Consider the following 20,880-nt stretch of genomic DNA (forward strand, 5'->3'; position numbering starts at 1 on the left):
TCCATCTGCTGGAAAGAAGGAAGGGCGTGTGCTCACCAGGCCTGTGGCCCCACAACTTGATAGCATACATTGCCATGTTTTTCTTTTCCTCTCTTTTTAAAATGTAGCTCTTGATGCATAGCAGGCTGTGGGACCCAGCCCGTGGGGATAGCAGGTTCTCTGCCCCCGTGGGTGTGGGTGTGGCTGTCCGTGTCACACCCCTCGCAGCTTCACAGGATCCTGGGATGGCTGTCTGGGGGAAAGGGACGCCTTCCCAAGATGCTGTCTCTGCACGGGGGCCAGAAAGCTTCCAGAACATTCCATGTGTCTCCCTTGTCTCCCCTTGGCGGTGCAGATCCAGACGGCGCTGCGGCACAAGTCCGAGATCGAGCACCATCGGAACAAGATCCGGCTCCGTGCCAAGCGCCGCGGTCACTACGAGTTCCCGGTGGTGGACGACCTGTCCTCGGGTGACACGCGCGAGCGGCACCGCGTGTACCGCAGGGCGCAGATGCAGATTGACAAGATCCTGGACCCCACGGCCAGCGTGCCCTCTGTGTTCATAGAGCCCCGGAAGAGGTGTGCCTCCCCAGCAGGGCCCCCCAGCTTTGCCTTCAGGGGGCCCCGAGGGCTCTGCTCCCACTGGGGCTGCTCTCCTTCGCCTGCCGGCCCCTCCAGTTGCCACGGAATCTTGTTCCTGGGTGTATTCTGCCTCCTGGACGTCAGTTAGTTGAAATCGGCGGTCACTCTTAGTTTCTCAGATGGTTGCCCCCTGGTTTCCGTCCTCCGTGTCCCCTCACCCTCACTCCCGGTACCTGCACCTCCGCGGCACGGGCAGGTCCATTTCTTTTCCCACCGCTGCCCTCAGAGTCTTGGTCTCTCGGTCTTCCAGACCCCTGTCCCTAAGGCACCGCATTTTCTCTCATCACTGCTCTCATTCACGTCTTGCTCTGTTCAACACCTGCCATGGTTTGGTTGCCTGCCCTGTGGAGCCTGTGTTCCTGCAACAGGCGGGGCCCTGCCTCTCTACTCTGGCTGCTTTCCACCATCCTGCAGTGGGGACAGTGTCTCCCCACTAGAGGGTCCCTTATTGCCCCCCACATTCATCTGTTTCCTGTTTCTGGCCCTCAGGGTGGTGGAGCCTTCACCTCCCGCCCTCTCCCTACATCCCTCCCCTCCGTCAGATCCCACTTGCTCTTCACGACCCATCTTGGCCGGAGAGCCAGCCGTGCTATCAGTAGCTCACACTGACCTTGCCCTTTTCTCTTGTTCCATGCGTTTAATATGCTCAGGTGGACCGTAGCTTCCTCATGGCAGAGTCTCACACACTGTTTGTAGCCTGTGGGGTGTTTTTACCACAGTGGCCAGCATATCCCAGAGGCTCAGAAAATACTTAGTGTGTAGTTGATAAGCTACGGGCAGGAAGGTTTATTTCCTACGAAGATAACCTTTTTTCCCCCCCCGGAAGCTCCAGGATAAAGCGATCTCCCAAACCACGCCGGAAACACCAGGTCAATGGCTGTCCCGGCGATGCTGAGAAGGACAGACTCATCACCACAGACAGCGACGGCACTTACAAAAGGCCCCCCGGGGTGCACAACTCTGCCTACATCGGTTGCCCGGTATGTAAGGCCGCCTGTTGCTTCTGGGATCAGGGTGGGGTGGCTCTTAGGGGAAGGAGAGTGAACAGTGGTGGCTGTGGCCCTGTGCGGTGGTGGCGCCAGCTGGGCCCTGAGGCATGGGGGGAGGTGGCCAGTGGGTCACAGAGCCCAGTGGGCTGCCGAGAGAGCCCCCTGGAAATGTAGCTCTTGCGTTGGTCCTTTCTGTATGCAAGCCCGTTTTCTAACGCTTCGGGGTGGGTACTCCTTGAGGTTAACTGGAAAAGAGAAGGTTTTTTGTTTGTTTTTGTTTTTTTATCTTCCCCTGGTCAGGTAATTGTTTCGGTTTCTTGGTAATAGAAGGGATATTTAGAGTTTTGTTTCTCCCTTCTGTTCCTGGAGGGCTAAGAAGATATTTTATTTGTGTGTGTGTGTGTGTGTGTGTGTGTGTGTATGATCTGAATGGAAGAGAAAGCTTAATGGAAACTAAGAAATACAGAATTAGATATTTTTGTTTTTGAACGGAAAGAGGCCCACTCCAAATTGCTTGAAGTGTTCAAGGCAGACATTGATGGCATTAAGGCACACATACACAGACCCCATTGAGCCGGGGAGAGAGGGCCCGCCTCCCCAAGGGTCTGAGACACCCCCAGACAGAGAGGGAGCTCCAGATGTGGCCGACTCCATCAGCGCCAGACACACAGTGGACACCTGGAGCTTTGTGCCAGGGCCAAGGCTGGCTTGTTGCACAAGACCCCTTCCTCCTTCCAGAGACACTCACAGAGGCATCCTTGTTTAGAGAGAAATCAGGAAAAAACCCTCACATCCTTGGAGAAGGGGTTTGTGACATACAAGATCATTGGAAAGAGCTTGTGTGCCCTTAGCCTTTGTCTCCTCATGACACAAACAACTAACCCCGAAAGATGCGAAGCCTGATCACACACATATGCCAAACACCGTAATGACACTGGGGCTCAGTAGCATTAAATCATGATCATCTGAAAGAACCAGACTTTTCCCTGGCAACTTCCTGTCTTTCTAGCGTCCTAAAGACTGGCAGCGCCTGCTTATGGGGATGGGTACAGTCCCGAAGGGCGCAGGCTTCTCCAGACGAGGCTGCTTTGCTCCTTCCTGGAATGAATCCAGCCCGTGGGGAAGGCGCGAGTGAACGCCTCTGACAGGGGAGCCGCTGGCCGTTCTCACAGCAGATGGAGCTCTTGTGCTGCGGTCGTGTCTTGGACAGGTTGTTGTCTGGGCATCTGTGGTGTTTGCCTTCATCTGGGAGGACGGTCCCCTTGGCTCCCCACAGTGGTCACTTGAAGCTTTGGCTTTTGTCTCCCACAGGACTTGTAGGCCTGATGTGTGAAGCCAGTGATTAGAAGAAGGGGGGGCTTCCTTCCCCCCCACTCCACCCCACCCGCTGCATACTTCCCTAGTCAGCCCGGGTCCTTCCCTCAAAGGAAATCTGCACCAGTGCTATCTCAATCCTGGCCCCTCTTTTTTTTTTTTTTTTTTTAAGTAGCTCCAAGTTCTGTCATCTGATGCCCTTGGGTCTCGTGTCTTCCCCTTGATCTCTCCATTTGTCTTCTTCAGTGATCTGAAATCACGCTCGCTGCCTTCGCCGGCGGCAGGGGGTGGGGGTGTGCTGGGGGAACTGGGATCATCTTTTCACTTCTTGCTTTTTTCTTAGCAGCAAGTGGAGGGTTTCCTCTTTCAGCTGGTGGAAAGAAACCCTTCCCCAGAGAGCACCACCGCGGTTGGCCGGCTTCATTTTTCAGAGATTCCCTGAAACGAAATTTTTCTCAGATGGACTTTTTACTTTGTGCAAAAATTCTGAAGCACGTGCTCTCAAATGCAATGCCTTTTTGTGGAACTCCCTTTTTTTTAGGTAGTATTTCATTTTGAATATTTTACAACACATATATGTTTTTTCTTAAATTTTACACTTGGCCCTCAAAATATCTTTTCGTTATGAGCTCTTTTCTCCTAGGGTGGAAGAAATATTCCCGTTATTTCTTGGCCGCTAGGGTCACCATTATAATTCAGGCCTCGGCACACCATGGGCCTCAGGCCAGATCTGGTCAGTGACCAGTTTTTGTGAAGTTTTATTGGAACAGCATCACTCTCCTTCATCTGCATGTTCTTTCTGGCTACCGCTCTGAGTGGTAGAGTTCTCTAACAGCAACGGAGACTATGTGACTCAGAGCCTATGATATTTTGCCGTGTGGTCCTTTACAGAAAAAGTTTGTCTACCCCGATCTAATTTGTCACCCAAACCTGACACCTGGGAGAGTGGTAGAAGGCTCTATTAATGATTCTATGGTGACAGTAGGCACAGGCTGAGATTGTCCTCGGCCATCCAGGGTGTCTGGTCACTCTCTTATAATACTGACAAATGATGCCAGATAGCACCAGGAAACATCCTTTCCGATGACTGAAGGTAAAGAAGAAATTCCTATGTCCTTCTGAGAAATGACAGGTGGATGCATATCTGTGCAAGGGAAACAAATTGACTAATAATGATATTATCAGACTGAGAGTCAAGAGAGCGGAATTCAAATTCCAATAGGGACCCTGGGTAAATCTTAACATCCATCGACCACTGTTAATCCATTTGTTAATTCGGTACCACCCGTCTGTGAAACACTGTGCAGATGTCGGGATTTAGAAAAATGAACAAGACCTCTTCTTGGCCTTGGAGGTGCTGGCAGTGGAGCCTCCCAGAGAGGAGACTGTTGTAGGAAGAAAGAATGAGAAGCTCTGACATCCTATGGCCCCACAGCTCTTTCCCTTGGTGGGATTCATGAGTCCCATCTTCAGAGCATCACAGCCCGTTTCTTGCTATAAATGTTAAACCGTTGGACTCTCAGTTCAGGCTTGCAGTGTTTTATGTGGCTGCACGCTAGCTTCCTTGCCACGTGGTGTTCTAAAACAAAATTCAGCTGAGTAAATTTGAAGATCTCATTAGCTTTATTCAGCAGTTCATGAATCGGGCAGCGTCCCCACCCAGCAAGTAGAAAGGAACTCTGGGGGGCAGTACAAAATGCAAGGTTTTTAGAGACTCAAGGGGGCAGAAAAGGAAGTTTTCTAACAAAGAGTGGATTGTTTCAGGCAAGGTCACCTTTCTTTGGGGGATAAAGAGGGGGGTCTGTTGTGCAGATTACCTCACTAGTGCTGATCAGGAATTTCCAGATCGACTGGTTAAAGGTCACATTCCTGGGAGAGGCTGAAAGTCTTGCTTTGCTCTCTGGGGGCAGTGACTCCATCTGGGGTTGTTCTGTCGTTGCTTTCTTGCTTGCTTTTTTGTTTTTTGAAGAAGAGCTGCGTAGTCATTTACTGGAACCACTGCTGGGAGCATCCCTTCTGTCTTTGGAAAGACTCATTCACTTACCAGTGGGATGTGTTTACAGGGACACTTATCCTTTTACTCCTCCTCTTAGGTTGATGACACACTCCTGGCCGCAGTCTTCCGTCTTTACTGCCCAGAGTGGGAAAAGGGCCTGCACACGGACCTTTTATCTACCTCACCGGGAAGGAAACACAGAGTTCTTCCAGGGCTTCGTCATAGATCCCCTTTTGGGGCCCCAAATCCATACTTAGAATCCCAAGCTGACAGATGTCACTTAGTAGAACCTTTCCTGGCATAGCCTAGTTCTTTTTTGTTAATGAGTTTTTTTTTTTTTTTTTAAGATTTTACTTATTTATTTGACAGACAGAGATCACAAGTAGGCAGAGAGGCAGGTGGAGAGAGAGGAAGGGAAGCAGTCTCCCCACTGAGCAGAGAGCCCGATGCGGGGCACGATCCCAGGACCCTGGGATCATGACCTGAGCTGTGACCTGAGATCGTGACCTGGGAACATGAGCTGAAGGCAGAGGCTTTAACCCACTGATCCATCCAGGCGCCCCGGTATAGCCTAGTTTTAAGGAAACAGACTTCTAGGGCTGAGGGGTCCTGCCCACAGCAGGGAGACCTCCCACTTGCTGCTGGGAGTGGTAGAGCACCCACCCCATCTCAGGAAGGCAGTCCCTGCTCAAGGCCAGTGGTTTCCGTGGATGAGTCGGGGCCTGGTGAAGCCACAGGTTCAGAATCAGCCAGGAGAATCCGGAAATCTGAGCTTTAGTATGAAATTTTCAGATTTTAAGAAATATTGACTCTTTATTTATTTTAGATGGCACAGCCCAAGCAAAACAGGTCTCTGGGCCATGTGTAGTGTGCCAGTCCGTGGTCTGGTTTTCTGTCTGGGGTTAACCGACTGCTGCCCTTCAGTGTTCAGCACTGGCTTGGATAATAATGGATTATCCGTTGGATGGAACCTAAGCATGAGGAAGCATTTTATTATTTTATTTTTTCATGATTTTATTTATATATTTGACAGAGAAAGAGAGAAAACACAGGCAGGAGGAGTAGGAGAGGGAGAGGGAGAAGCAGGCTCCCCATTGAGCAGAACCCCGATGTGGGGCTCCATCCCAGGACCCCGGGATCATGACCTGAGCTGAAGGCAGCTGCTTAACCAACTGAGCCACCCAGGTGCCCAATGAGAAAGAATTTTAGACAGTTGTCTGAGAGTAAGGATGTGTCTGTGGAACAGAGATTTTTCTTTATAAGTTATTGATCCAAACATTAATACAGACAGGAATGTCTTCTTCCAACCAGCTGAGCTAGACTGGGCCAGCTGGACGACAGAAGCATTCTAGGTACAAGGCGCCCACCCTTCCTCATGGAAGACGCAGGATCACCAGTCCCTTGTGCCCAGCCCCTCCTCTTCTCAGGGTGTCACTGACAGTAACTGTGACGGTGTGCTTCTGGCACCGGTGACACCGGGAAGACCTCTCCTTACAGTAGTGTCCTCTTTGTCTCTTGGGAGTTGACTCCGTGTATATGACAACAGTATTTTGCTCATAAAGCAGTATCAGGAAATAAGATTTTAAGAAACCTTAGTTGTTACTTTTATCCCTGACTCTTTGACAGTAGGTGTAGAATAATAAGTTAAACCTTGCTGGGTGACTCATGTTATCCAGAGGTAACTCCATTTGAAAGATGTGTGGTTTCTGAATAAACACTTTCTATTTACTGTTATAAGCAGTTGTTATAATAAGTATTAGAGTTGTTCATACACAGACAGGTACGATATGGTGGTGACTTTTGAACTCTTCTGGGTGGTATGTAGGGCAACTTTTTCTTGCCATAGTCAATAGACTGCTTTAGTTTTTGGTACGTGGGAAAAGTTGACTTGGTATTTTAGTATATAAGACTCTGAGACATTTTGTGGCTTCTTAGGGGCATTTAATAAAAATACATATTTACAGGTATTGACATGCATTTCAGATAGTGGGTGAGTTCTTTTGTTTTTGTTTTTGTTTTTTTTTTTAAGATTTTTATTTTTTGACAGAGACTGCGAGAGAGGGAACACAAGCAGGGGGAGTGCCTGAGCCGAAGGCAGACGCTCAACCACTGAGCCACCCAGGCACCCCCCAGATAGTTGGTTCAGTTTTACTGGCCAAATGATTGTTGACTATTTTCACTCATCCTGATTTAAGCTTCCCCTGCCACCGCTACCTTGTAGCTGTCATTTAAAAAAATCTTACGGTAGACTTTTTCCTCAATGTCAGTGAAAATTATTAAATCCCATTTTGGCCCTGTGGTCGTATTTTTGCATCACCACAGAAGCTCACCTCTGATCCTCCTTCCCTTTGCTCTTTGCCTTGCTGCAGTCCGATCCCGACCTCCCGGCCGACGTACAGACACCGTCGTCAGCTGAGCTGGGGAGGTATCCAGGCCTGCCCTTCCCAGCCTCCCAGTATATCCCGCCCCAGCCGTCAATCGAGGAGGCGCGCCAGACCATGCACTCCCTCCTGGACGACGCCTTTGCCCTCGTGGCCCCCAGCAGCCAGCCTGCCAGCGCTGCGGTCGCAGGCCCTGGGGTCCCAGCCGTCCTGCCTGTGAACAGCACCCCTTCCCGGGATGAGAGGCGAGCCACCCAATGGGGGTCCTTCTACAGCTCTGCTCAGACGGCCAACAACCCATGTAGCGTAAGTACTGGCCTTCTAGAATTCTCTCACGGGCCAGATGTTGGAACTTTGTTGCCTGACTCCCTCCATTTCAGAATCACTACAATAACACTCGTTTCACTTGATAAGAATTAAAGCTTGGCTGAGGGGTCTCAGTTTTCAGTATTTTTTCCCAAGTTAATTCTTAATGTTGGAAGCACCCTTTTATGCAACTCTGGTATTTAATGGGAGTCTCTTCCTGGGTTCCCTTCAGTGCCGTGAAATGGAAATGGGGTAACTGTCAAAGCATATTCTCATTGATGTCTTTATAAAAGGTGCAGTTTAGAATGTACCAAGTCATTAGGCTTCTTCTTAGAAGGCCACCTGGGACCGGAGTGGTCCTCAAGGCTCCAGGAGTATGGGCAGGTAGGCCACAGGCAGGCAAGGACAACCATTCCAAATATCAGGTTTCCATCTTAGGACTTAATATTTCAGGATTTCATCTTCCATTGTTATCCTTTTTTTTTTTTTTTTTTTTTTCATATTCCATCAGTCCTTTCCAATGTGTCTTCTCAAAACATGGGGGAAGGGGTAAAACTGAAGGATGTAAAATTAAATATTTTTTTGCTAATTCCAGATTGGATGATTGAACTGAAACATTCAACTCTGGAGGGAAGTTAATTAGACCCAGTTTCTCAAGGAGTGCTTATACTGGGTCATCTGATTTTGTTACCCATATTAAGGTGAAATTGGGTGGTCATGAACACATGTTAAAGGAATCTTCGTCTCTGAAATTGTTTTGAATTTTCGACGTATGTGGTTAGTGATAGATTCTTTCCTTCAATAACTGCTACCATGTGGTGAAAAATACCATTCCATCTCATTGTTTTTAATGTTACAACTATAAATATTAAATACTTCATATTTATAATGGTAGTTTATAACCTTTAAGGAAATGAGTGATACAGAACGAACTCTTTGATAAAGTGAATGTGGCTTCAGCTGCTGTCCCTTCCCTTTAAGCTTCTTTCACTTGTTTATTCATCCTGGGAGCTTCCCCCCCCCCATCCAGGGAGCTTTATGGAGCATCTGCTGTGTTTGGGTATTCTGCTGGGTGTTGGGGGTACAGCAGTGCACAATGCACAACTCCAACTTCTGTATTACAGCAGGGGATATGTGGAAAAATTGAAGCAGTAATTTTAAAACAGCATGGTGGGTGCCTTGGCCAGGGTAGAGTACAGTCAGGGAGCACCTGCCTGAGCTGTCACGTGTTTAGAAGGATTCTGTGGCTAAAACAGCATCAAAGCGGAAGTCTGACGGTTAATTAATGTAGAGAAACATGGCAGAGACAGAATTAAAAGTATCCAGTACAAGCTTCTTCTGAACAAGATGGAGGAACAAGGTTGGATTACCTCCCTTCCAGAAACAACTAAGATAACAAGGAGGGAAAAATATATAAATATACATACACACATACATATCTGTGGGTTTTCATAACCCTGGGCATTAGGCAGCAAAGGAGAGGGATTGCTAAGAAATGGGTCGAGCTCTACACTTATTCCAGTTCATTATCTTGAGAGAGTTTCTAGCTGCGGTGTAGGGAGGGAGACCCTCAGGCAGAGCATTGTATTCTCTCTGAGTTGAGAAAGATAGAATTGGAGACTAGGGAGGAAAAGATAGCTAGATTTCACAACAGGGAGTACAAGAAAGCTGAGAATTTTAGAGATCTGCAGGGAACCTTCATCTGAGTACTGACCAGTTTAAGGGTATGAGGAAACTACCTAAGACTGGGAAAAGAACCACCTAAAAAGATTAAAGGGAACAGTCCTCAGAGCTCACACAGGTGTGGAAATAAGTCCCTACTGTAGAATGAATTGTGTATCCCCAAATCCAAATGTTGAAGTATAAACCCCCTGTGGCTATATTGGAACTGGGATCTTTAAGAAGGTGACTAAGGTTAAATGAGGTCATAAGGTTGGAGCCCTGACCAGAGACACCAGAGCTCGCTCTCTCTGCCATCTGAGGATACAGCAAGAAGGTGGCTGTCTGTCTATAAGGCAGAAAGAGAGCTCTCACCATAAACCAAACCCTGCTGGAAATTTGATCTTGGACTTTCAGACCTACAGAACTGCAAGAAAATACATTTCTGTTATTGAAGCCACCCATTCTGTGGTATTTTGTTATGACAGCCCAAGCTGATGATTACAGTTCCTTTCCTTCTAGAGCAGAAAGCTGCATAATTCATGGAGCACCAGTTAGGTTACTCAGAAGGGACATCAGTTTGCTTCAGTAGTAGGACAAAATGAGCCCCAGATTAAAGCTTCCCTAGTTCTGCCTAACAAAGCAAAAAACAATACGTGAAACCAAACAAAGCTCAAGAATATTTATAAAAATCCAAAAATACATAGCACTCAACAAGTTAAAATTAATAAGGTTTGAAATCTAATCAAAACTAGCCAGATAAGCAAAGAGGCAGGAAAATGACACAGAAGTAGTAGACAAGGATTTTAAAAGAATAGACAAATGGAAAACAGGCACTAAGATATTAGATTTAAATTCAGCCCTATCAATAATCACAGTAAATATGAATGGTCTAAATATTCCTATTACAGGGCAACTATCAGTGGAATAAAACTCACGATCTAATTATCTGTTGCCCACAAGACACATCAAATATAAAGCCACAAATAGGTTAAAAGTATGGGGAAAGAAAAAAAAAAAGTCTGGAGATAGATGAAGTATGTTAACACTAATCACAAGAAACTGGAGTGGCTCTATTAATGTTAGCCAAAATGATTTCATAGTAAAGAATATTACACAGGGATCATTTTATAGTAATATATTAGTTCATCAGGAAGACATAAAATCCTAAATGTTTATGTGCCTATGACAGAGAATCAAAATATGGGAAGTAAAAACTAATAGAACTTTACACAGAAATAAAGCCATTGTTATAGGCAGAGACTCCAACACTTCTCTTTCAATAATTGATAGAATGAGTATATAGAAAATCATTAAGGTAGAGAAAACTTGAACAGGTCTTGCATTCATACTGATTATGAGCTTGAACTAATTGACATTTATAAAGGGCTTTACCCAAGAAGAGCAGAAAGAGTGTACTGTGTTTATACGGTGGGATACTACTCATTAATAAAGAAGAATGAATTATTTATACATACAACAATTATTTATACATATGACAACATGGTTGGGTCTCAGAATAGTTATGCTGAGGGAAAGGAGCCTCCCCACCCCCAAAAAAGTGCATATTGTATGATTCCATTTATATGTAATTCTAGAAAATGCAAACTACTTTATAGTGACAGAAAGCAGATCAGTGGTTGCCTAGGGATGGAGTGAATTTGGGAAAGGTTATGGGACAGAGGGATTACAGAGGAGCACCAGGAAGCTTGGGTGGTGATGGATATGTTCATTATCTGGTTTATGAACATGGTTTGTGGGTACCAACATTTGCCAAAACTTAAAAACTTGTATACTTGAACATGTACAGTTCATTGTGTGTCAATTATAATGAAATGAGGCTGTTAAAATTTTTGCTCCAAAATGTTTTTAACAGTGAAATTGGTTCTGGGGGACTAATACAGGGTGAGAAGTAGGAGTGGTGAGACATGAGGCAGGAGAGAAAAAGCAGGAAGCTCTTGGGACAGAGCCTAGACCTCATCTTGAGGGTAATGGTCAGACACCGAAGAGTTTTGAGCACTCTAAAGACATAATTCAGTGTGCCTTTTTGACAGATTGCTTTCATTTTAGATTGGAGAATGGTTTGTCAAAATGCAAGACCAGAAGCAGGGAGACATTTAGAAAGTTTTCATAGTAATCTTGGTGAGTGATGTCGATGGCCCCAACTAGCATGATGCAGTGAATGGATTCCAGAGGAAGAATCATGTCCTCAGTGTGTTTAATTGCTGATGGCACTGAGCCAGCCTAGAGGGAGAGGTCAGTGGCACAGGAAGGGGGATCCAGAGTATTGAAGGAGGAATTGTCTTTAGAAATGAGGGGATCTATTTCTTCCAGTTTAATAGCGGGAGTGGGGAGGAGTTGGGTACAGATATAATCATGTTTGTAGTGGGTGACAAGAAGTTGAGGGACCTCCCATCTCATTGTGGCTTCTATTTTTCACAGTGGAGAAAGCAGAATCACTTATTGAGAATGATGCAAGTGTGGCAGGGCAAGAGATTCGAGGGAGAGCAGAGATTGTGCATACTTTTTGTAGAGAATGAAAGAAGACCATTTAGGGACATTAGAGTAATTTCTTAGTGGCATTGAAGCTCCTGTTGAGATTGGCTGTCACAAAATTATAGTGGCACGAATTAAAGTTCTGGATTTTTGTTGATCAGCATTTGGATACGCAGGTGGAGACAAGGAGAAAATGGGCAGTTGGATTGATCCGAGAGTAGAGGTTTCTCAGGCAAACATGATGAAAGGACAAGGGACAAGAGATGTGCAGACTAGAGGGTGCAGGGCACCTGGGTGGCACAGTTGTTAAGTGCCTGCCTTTGGCTCAGGTCATGGTCCTGGGATCGGGCCCCACATTGGGCTCCCTGCTCAGCGGGAAGCCTACTTCTCCCTCTCCCACTCCCCTTACTTGTGTTCCCTCTCTTGCTGTGTTTCTCTCAAATAAATAAGATCTTAAAAAAAAAAAAAAAGATGAGAGGCTTCAGTTGAAGTGATGGTAGATCATACACTGCAGGGCAAAGACGGGGAGTTGGGGTCCATTCAACATGCTGTAGTTTTGTAGGTTCTCCCTCTCGCATCCTCAGCATCATGTAGGTTGGATCCACCTTCATCTCTCACCACCACTGCAGGACTTCCTGATTGTTTTCTGGCTCCGGTCTTGGATGTAGTATATGAGAGTGGTGGCTGACCTGTAAAATGCTGGGGAAGCATTTTACAATGTAAAATGTTGAGCAGGCTGGGGAGAGGAGAGGCTGACACATCTGTGGCCATCTTAATTTCCCCTTTCCTGGTAAGGGCTGTACGTACCCTACCTGCTAGGAAGCCTGAATAATTCGGGACACTCAGCTAGTTTTTCTGAATCATTTCCCTCCATGAATAGGCAGTGTCCATTTGATCTTCAGATTCAGCTTTTTCATTCACTTTACGGAAGCTTTCTTTAATATCTAAATCAGTTTTCTTACTCTCTTCTATTTATTGGAGTCGAAGATACCAATTGTCTTCGTGTTGGCTCATCTTTGTTTTCTGTACCTATCCTTTCATTCTCTAATGGCTTTAGCTGCTTTGTCCTGGTTTCTCTGCCTTCTTTATCATTATCATGGGCCTTTTGTCTGTGGCATTGATTTGATTTGGAGCCATATCTATTCTTTTCCCCACTAGTTGATTTCTTAGAGCCATAAAGGCATTGTTTCGGTCCTCAAATAATTTCCATCAATAATTAGGTCCCAAATTATTTCAGTTCTCTGATCTCCCATTTCCATTCATTCTGTTCTTTTATCATCTCATCTTTGAACTTAAAAAAAGTAATTGCTATTTTTATTATTCACCATTATGCAGCCACAGTCCTTTTTTATTTCTTGGCTGCTAGTTCTCTCAGTTTATGGCATGAATCTGTTTCTTTCTTTGCTTGTTTGGTTTCTGCTGGTGAATTTTAGCAATAATTTTTGATTGATTTGTGTTACTATTTTTATTATTATTTCATTGTTCATAGGTTTTGGAGATGAACAATTCCACAATGATACCTTAATCTACCATCTTAACCAAGAACTCAAATTCACAGCAAGATTTTTTTTTTAATTTTTTTTAAAAGATTTTATTTATTTATTTGACAGACAGAAATTGCAAGTGGGCAGAAAGGCAGGCAGAGAGAGAGGAAGGGAAGCAGGCTCCCTGCTGAGCAGAGAGCCCGATGTGGGGCTCGATCCCAGGACCCTGAGATCCTGACCTGAGCCAAAAGCAGAGGCTTTAACCCACTGAGCCACCCAGGCGCCCCCATAGCAAGATTTTTATAAACACTCTTAAGAGAGTGGTTTTCTCATCATGGACCTTGGATATTACCCTTATTTGTTTTGATAATGATAGCTATTTAATCTAGTGAAAAGCAAAATCATTGGCTATATCTATGCATATCTAATATAGTTTGATGTTTATAAATTGGTCATAAATTACTGTTTGTTGCCAGGAGGAACCTTATCACCCTTTATTCCCTCCTTTGACTATAGTAAAAACATAATAATGTAGATCTCAGGATGTCCTCAGTTACCACGTGAACCTTATTTACCATCTAATGACATCTTTTCATCTTTTTTTTTTTTTTTTTTTGCCAGTGTAAGGGTGTTAGTTATGCATTGGTGAGAAGGCTACTTAATAGGTGATGGGTGATGTTTCTGCTTTCCTGAGTAATGTTAATCTCCCTGGAGCTGTCTTCTAAGTACCAAGTATGAATGTCTGAACATTTTATAAGCAGACCCATCCCAGTCTCCACCAATGATTTAACATGTCTTTCTTGCTCTATTGGCCTGTTTTATACTGAATAGAAAGAAGGGATGCATTAAAATGGGATTTTTATTTGACATCGCTGGTTGAAACCTTAACATTCTATTATGTTGCCCAAAGTTTTATATAGCTGTGACCCACTTAAACACCTGTCATTATGTCTCTGATTTTTTTTAATCCTTTTCACTGGGGCATGCACTACTGAAAAAATCACTTCCTTTTTCTGATTACAATAGAGTTGAAATCCCGGTACCAGAATAACAAAACAGGTAGAGTAGACGGCTCGTTTTCACTATTCTGTTAGTTTATCACTTACTGGACCTCCTGAAATCCTGATACGTAAACTTTGATCTTTTTTGTTTTGTTTTATTTTGCACATGAGTATGTTTAAAAAATCAAGACTGCTGAAAAACACAGGGACCACTGTGAATAATCTTTATCTGGTCTCAGATTTCCCTTTAATTATTTGAGAAGGAATTGAAACTCCTCTTCCTTCTTTTCTTCCCTTCTTCCATAATCCCCTTTGCCTGTTTGACCTCAAATGGGGAAATGTACAAGGTTCTCTTCTCCCTCCCTCCGCCAAGGAGATGGAAGCAGGGAGGGTCAGAAGATGAAGTAATTTAAGCACAGTTTCATACATAATAATCCTTTCAAACTGTATGAGGTATAGGGTTCATTCTATCCTCCTTGGCATCAGGAAATAGGCCCAGGGAAGTTGAGTAGCTTGGCTAGTCTGTTTGACTCCAAATCCTCTACTTTTCTTCCCAAAGAAGAGATTTATTCAAGGGGGGTATATCTGGTTTGGGAACCATGGGCCTTGCAGTGCAGTGGTGAAAACCTGGTCTTTTGAGTCAGAAAGACTTACTAGGAGGAAATTACTTAACTTCCTTGTGAGTTGATTTCATCTATAAAACGAAGCTAGTGAGCCCTTTGTTTCTGTTACTGGGGCCGGAGTCAGCGTTCATTGTGCTTACCACAAAATACTAATTCATTAAATGGCAACTTAAAATATATCTAATATGAGAGCAGGTCCAGAAGCAAAGCTGACTTAGTAACTTCACTTGAAGCTATGGATCCTGGACAACCAGTTGGTTCAAGCTGACTGCAGTTGGATGGACTCTGGCCAGAGTAACTGCTTGTTAAATCTGAAACCCAAATATCGACTCACAGCTGTTGGAAGGAGTGTTGAAGTAGGAGTCCCATGAATGTTAGAGTCAGGATGTGTTGATATCATGAGGAACACAACATAGATACATGTTTCTTTAAATTGGATGCCACATCGGTATTGTTTTAGCCAAAGAACACATGGTTAGCTGAGATTAACTCAAGTAAAAAGAGCTGATTTAAGGATATAGGCACTGACTGGGTGGAACATAAGGGCGGGAGCATGGCTGGGACTCCTTGGAGCCAGAAAACTTTCAGAAGCTAAAGGTGTTAACCTCATCTTTAAGCATCTGTCTATTTTCTGGTTCTTGTTGTATTCTTTCCCTTTTCACAATGTTCTACAGCACAGTACAACACTCACATACTTCAGTTTTGTGGGTGTGTTTGGATTGCTGCTGGAAACCTGCTGGCTGTGGTGACCATCATGGCCCATGTGGGTAGAGTCATTTGTACTCAGTGTGACCACAAAGGCCTATCTTTTTAGCAGAAGATACAGATTTGTAGAGAATGCGCCTGTAGGGAAAAACGAGGCCAGAAGGCTGTTACTCATATTTTCAAAAAAGAAAGAAAGGTCTAGAAATGAGTTGTGTTTTTTTTTTTTTAAAGCATGGTAGTTTCAGTTCCCCAGGCTGAAACGTCTGGCGTTATTGATGGCAGAATGCTTAAATGACATGCCAGCTGTTTTATGAGAAAATAATTCTCTTGAGAGTCAATCCTGCGAACCCAAATTTGTATGTTTGCTATTGTCACTTTCTAATAAATGTGGAATGTTAATCTTCATCTTCTTTTGGTTTTCTTCCAGAGATATGAAGACTATGGAATGACTCCCCCATCAGGCCCATTGCCGAGGTAAAGTTTTTAGGAGAAAATGCATTAGGACTTCCTCACATAAACTTTCAAAAATTTTGTAAACTCACTTTTTTGAGCTAATATTTAAAGCAGATGAAAACTTCAGAGTTGTGTGTTCTCTTGGGCTAATCTGAAGAGGAGAAAAAAGGTGGAATTTACGGTCTGCTTCCAATAATGACAGACTAGATAATTTGCTGAGGGCAACTAGAAAAACTAGACAAGATGTTAAAATAAAACAAAACCAAACCCATATAGCTAACATGACAGTGAAGTGGTATGGGGCCAAGATCCAGGAAATCCAGAGAGATGAGCCCTGCCTTTTGGGCGAAAATTCTCCCAGGGGCCTCTGCTGATTCCAAAGGAGGTGAGTGAGAAGGTGAGCAGGACTTTGGACAGACTCATGCAGCTTGGAGTCTTGAAAATTCGACATGGTGAAAGTTGTGGGATACATCTCAAGGCATGCTCAGGGGGGAGTTTGATGCCTTAAGTGAATCAAAATATATTTGAAAAGAGAAATGGCTGGAAACCAGTGATCTAAGCATCTATCTCAATGTTTAAAAAAAAAAATCTAATTAAACCTAAAGTAAGTAGAAGGAAGGAAATAATAAAAATAAGAATAGAAATTAAAGAAAGGGGCGCCGGGTAGCTCAGTCGGTTGAGCGTCTTCCTCTAGCTCAGGTCATGATCCCAGGGTCCTGGGATCGAGCCTCATGTTGGGCTTCCTGCTCAGCAGGGGAGTCTGCTTTTCCCTCTTCCTCTGCTTGTGCGCGCTCTCTCTCTCGCTCACTTTCTCTCCAAAAAATAAATAAAATCGAAAAAAAAAGAATAAATAAAAAGAAATTAATGCAATAGAAAAACAAATACCATAATAGGGGAGACTGACAAAGCTAGAAGTTGGTTCTTTGAGAGAAGCTAATAAGATTGGTAAATCCCTGGAGAGCTTGATCAAGTAAGCTGCATATCATTATCACTGACGGGAATGAAAAAGGACATATTAATCCAGATCTTTCAGAAACAAAAAAGATTTTGACAGATTTTTAAAAAGATTTCACAGATGTTAGGAGGATTTTATGAACGCATTTTTGTTAAGTTTAAAGTGGAAAGTAGGTCAGTTAAGCATCTGCCTTCGGCTCAGGTCATGATCCCAGGGTCCTGGGATCTAGTTCTGCATCTGGCTCCTTTCTCAGCAGGAAGTCTGCCTCTCCCTCTACCCCTTCCGTCTACTTGTGCTTACTCTCTGTCTCATGCTCTCTCTCACATTCTCTCTCTCAAATAAATAAAATCTTTAAAAAATTCTTAAATGGAAAAATTCTGGGGCATCTGGCTGGCTCGGTCAGTGAGCATCTGACCCTTGATCTCAGGGTTGTGATAGGAGGCCCATGCTGGGGTTAGAACTTATCAAGAAATAAATTAAATTGGAAAAAAAAATTTTTTTTTCAAAATAAGATGAATGGGAAAATTTCTAGAAAGAAAGCCTGAATTGTCATATAACTATTAAAGAAATTGAAATCATTCCTAAAATTCTTCCCACAAAGAAAACTTTGGGCTTCAATGATGAATTTTACCAAAAATACGAAAGAAAGTAAACATGCCAGTGTCCTACGAATTATCTATAGAATATAAGAACAGAGAATGCTCTCCACCTCATTCTTAAGGACTGCATAAACTTTTATCTTTTATTTTTTTATTTGACAGAGAGGGAGAGAGCACAAGAGAGAGCACAAGTAGGGGAAGTAGCAGGCAGAGGGAGAAGCAAGCTCCCTGCTGAGCAGGGAGCCCAATGAGGGACTTGATTCTAGAATCCTGGAATCATGACCTGAGCCGAAGGCAGACACTTAACAACTGAGCCACCCAGGTGTCCCAAGACTGCATAACCTTGATATCAAGGATGAGACAAGGACAGGAAATTGCAGGAAAGAAGACATTAAAGGTTCATGAGTTTTACTCATGAGCATAGATGCAGAAACTTGAAACCAAATATTAGCAAACATATCCAGCATTGTATATGAGAGAATATCATATCACAGCCAAACTGGATTTATTCCAACAATGCAAGGGCAATTTAACATTTCGGAAAATCAGCCAATCTAATTTACTACCTTGAGGAGAAAAAAAGAGGGAAATCTCATTTCGCTAAATAGAGCATTTGATAAAATTCATCATCCATTTGTGGTGAAAATCTTAGAGAGCAGAGAATAGAAGCGACCTTGTCTAATCTGATAAGAGTTATCTCAGCAAATATGACTTAAGGTTGAAATGTTGAAAGTTCTCCTTTTGAGAGTAGAAGCAAGACAAAGATAGCTGCTTCCATTACCTCTGTTGCCCTGGGGGTCTACATTGCCCTGGGGCTCTAGATGGTATAATGAAACAAAAAAAAGAAAGAAAAAGATTAAGGAATTCAAGAAAAGAAATAATACTGTTATTATTCTCAAATGATATATTTTTTAAGTAAAATCCTCAAATGTCAAGTTGAGAGGTAAAGTGGGGGGCTTGGGGGGCAGGGAAGGAAAAAATGAAACAAGATGGGACTGGAGAGGGAGACACACCGTAAGAGACTTTTAATCTCACAAAGCAAACTGAGGGATTCCCGGGGGAGGTGGGTAGGGAGAGGGTGGTTAGGTTATGGACATTGGGGAAGGTATGTGCTATGGTGAGTTCTGTGAAGTGTGTAAACCTGGCGATTCACAGACCTGTACCCCTGAGGCTAATAATACATTATATGTTAATTAAAAAAAAGAAAATCCTCAAATGTCAACACATAAATTGTTAGAATTAAGAGAATTTAGCAAGATAGATAAATTACAAGATAGCTAGATATAAGATCTGCATACAAAAATCTATTTCTGTTTATGAGCAACAGACAAAATAAAAACTTTTAAAGATACTACCCAAAATAGCATCAAGAAATATAAAATATCTCAGAATTAATCTCACAAAAGGTAGCTAACACCTCTAAAGAAAGTGTTCATGGATTGGGCAACTCACTGTATTTCAAATATCAGTCTCCCATAAGTGATGTACAGATTCATTTTGATCCCGTTCAAAATCCTTGTAGTTTGTTGTCTTTAAAGAAATATGTGGAGACTGACAAGCTGATTTTAAAATGTATGTGGAAATGCAAAGGGCCAATAATATTCAAGACACTTTGAGAAAAAGAATAATATGTGAGGACTGTTCTAAAGGTTGTAACTTACTATAAGGTAATGAAGACATTGTGCTATCACTGTAAAACTAGACAAATAGACCAGAGGAACAGAATAAAGAGTCCATAAGCAGACCCACAGGAGTGGACAAATGATTTATTACAAAGAAGGAATTGCAAAAAAACCAGTTAATCTCAGAAGTCATACTCAACTATTCTTTCAATGACCACATATCACACAGAAGTAGGAATGTTACCTGCTTCCTCATTTTTTTCTGTTCTTTCTTTGCCCACATTTTCAGAAGGGTTTGTTTTATTCTCCCCCAAAGCCCTCCCCAGCCCAGGCACTGCTTCATGGTCCAAAAACAACAAAGGTAAAGAGAGTGCATGAAGATTAGGTGATCTGGGGCAGAAGTTAATGATGGGGGATGATCTGATCTGGTTTGCCTAGTTCGGTTCAGTTTACACCTGTTTTTTAGTGTAATTATTAATCACTTGGACTCTCAAAGGCATTTTGGTTTGGAAGGCCAATTTTATGGTTACTCAAGTTAAAGGATTCTGGGGGATTGGGATCCAACTGAACTGTGTACACACAATTTAGGATAAAAAGGATGCACATGTAGCCAGGAGGAGGATAACTGGGCAAAGTAGAACTCACTAAAGGGCAAGAGCTAGTTCTTGGGTAGATGGTCAAGAGATTATGATTCGATGAGGTGAACTGCAGGATACAGATGCGGAAGGGGAAGCATGCCTTCATGTTAACGCTCTCCGATCTGTAAGGTCAAAAATGTCAGGCATCTCTCTCTGAGGTGAACCTAAAACAGTAGCAGTGATCTACAGATAGCAATATAAGTAGCTCGGGCTTCAGTTGACAGGAGGTGCTCTAGAAATAAGACTATAGAGTAGGGGCAAACCAGTCTGTGTTCTCATCAGACTAGTTTGATCTGTTAATTACTGGTTGACTGTCATTTGTGAAGAGCTGTAATTAGACTTTCGTATTTTTTTATTCTCGAGTTTCTTCAGAAGAGTGGTTTTCAAGGTGGAATTCTCAGATCCCTAGAGGGTCCTCGGCACCCTTTGGGTGGGTGGGGTCTATGAAGTCAAAACTGTGTTTCGTAATAATATTAAAGCATTATTTGCCCCCCCCCTTTTTTTTTTAATTGTGTTGATGCCTACACTGAGGGGCAGAAGCAGTGGTGGATGAAACTGCTGGAGCCTTAACCCGAGTCAAGGCAGAGGCACCAAATGGCCTGAATGTCCTCATATTCCTCACCACAATGCAGTCAGACTTTTAAAAATGCCAGTTTGTTAGTTATGTTAGCGTGTCCTTGATGAAGTAGTACAAATTATTAATTTTATTAAAAGTAAACCCTTGAGTCTTTAATCACAAAAGAGGACAAAAGAGGAAATACATATAAAGCGCTTTGTGCAGTATGGAATTTTGAAGGACAAGCACCTGTTCAGGTGTTTGTGTCGAGAACTGATCTGTGCTGCTGCTCAGTTTTCCGTTTGCGTTGTCAATTGGCAGACATCGTTATTCAGACTTGCGCTGCTTGGCAGACACTGTCTTGAGAATGAAGGAAGTGAACCTGTCACTTCAAGAAAAATAACTTGACAGGATTTGTTGTCAATGATAAAATTGAGCTTTCAAGCGAAAATTTGATTTTTGTCTGCCACTGGGCACTTGAC

The 20,880-nt window shown here is 43.4% G+C and overlaps 1 protein-coding gene across 1 annotated transcript in view; it reads left to right on the forward strand.

Moving 5' to 3' along the window:
- KIAA1549 (KIAA1549 ortholog) overlaps positions 1–20,880 on the forward strand; it is a 129,927-nt gene that overhangs the window by 92,683 nt on the left and 16,364 nt on the right. Inside the window, exons 15-18 of the mRNA XM_032866486.1 lie at positions 335–558; positions 1,448–1,601; positions 7,290–7,607; positions 16,003–16,049. Of these exons, the coding sequence (XP_032722377.1) occupies positions 335–558; positions 1,448–1,601; positions 7,290–7,607; positions 16,003–16,049 (743 nt within the window). The remainder of the gene's footprint in view (positions 1–334; positions 559–1,447; positions 1,602–7,289; positions 7,608–16,002; positions 16,050–20,880) is intronic.

The sequence above is a fragment of the Lontra canadensis genome, unplaced genomic scaffold (assembly GCF_010015895.1).
Source record: "Lontra canadensis isolate GAN:19392208 unplaced genomic scaffold, GSC_riverotter_1.0 scaffold2, whole genome shotgun sequence".
NCBI classification, from domain to species: Eukaryota; Metazoa; Chordata; class Mammalia; order Carnivora; family Mustelidae; genus Lontra; species Lontra canadensis.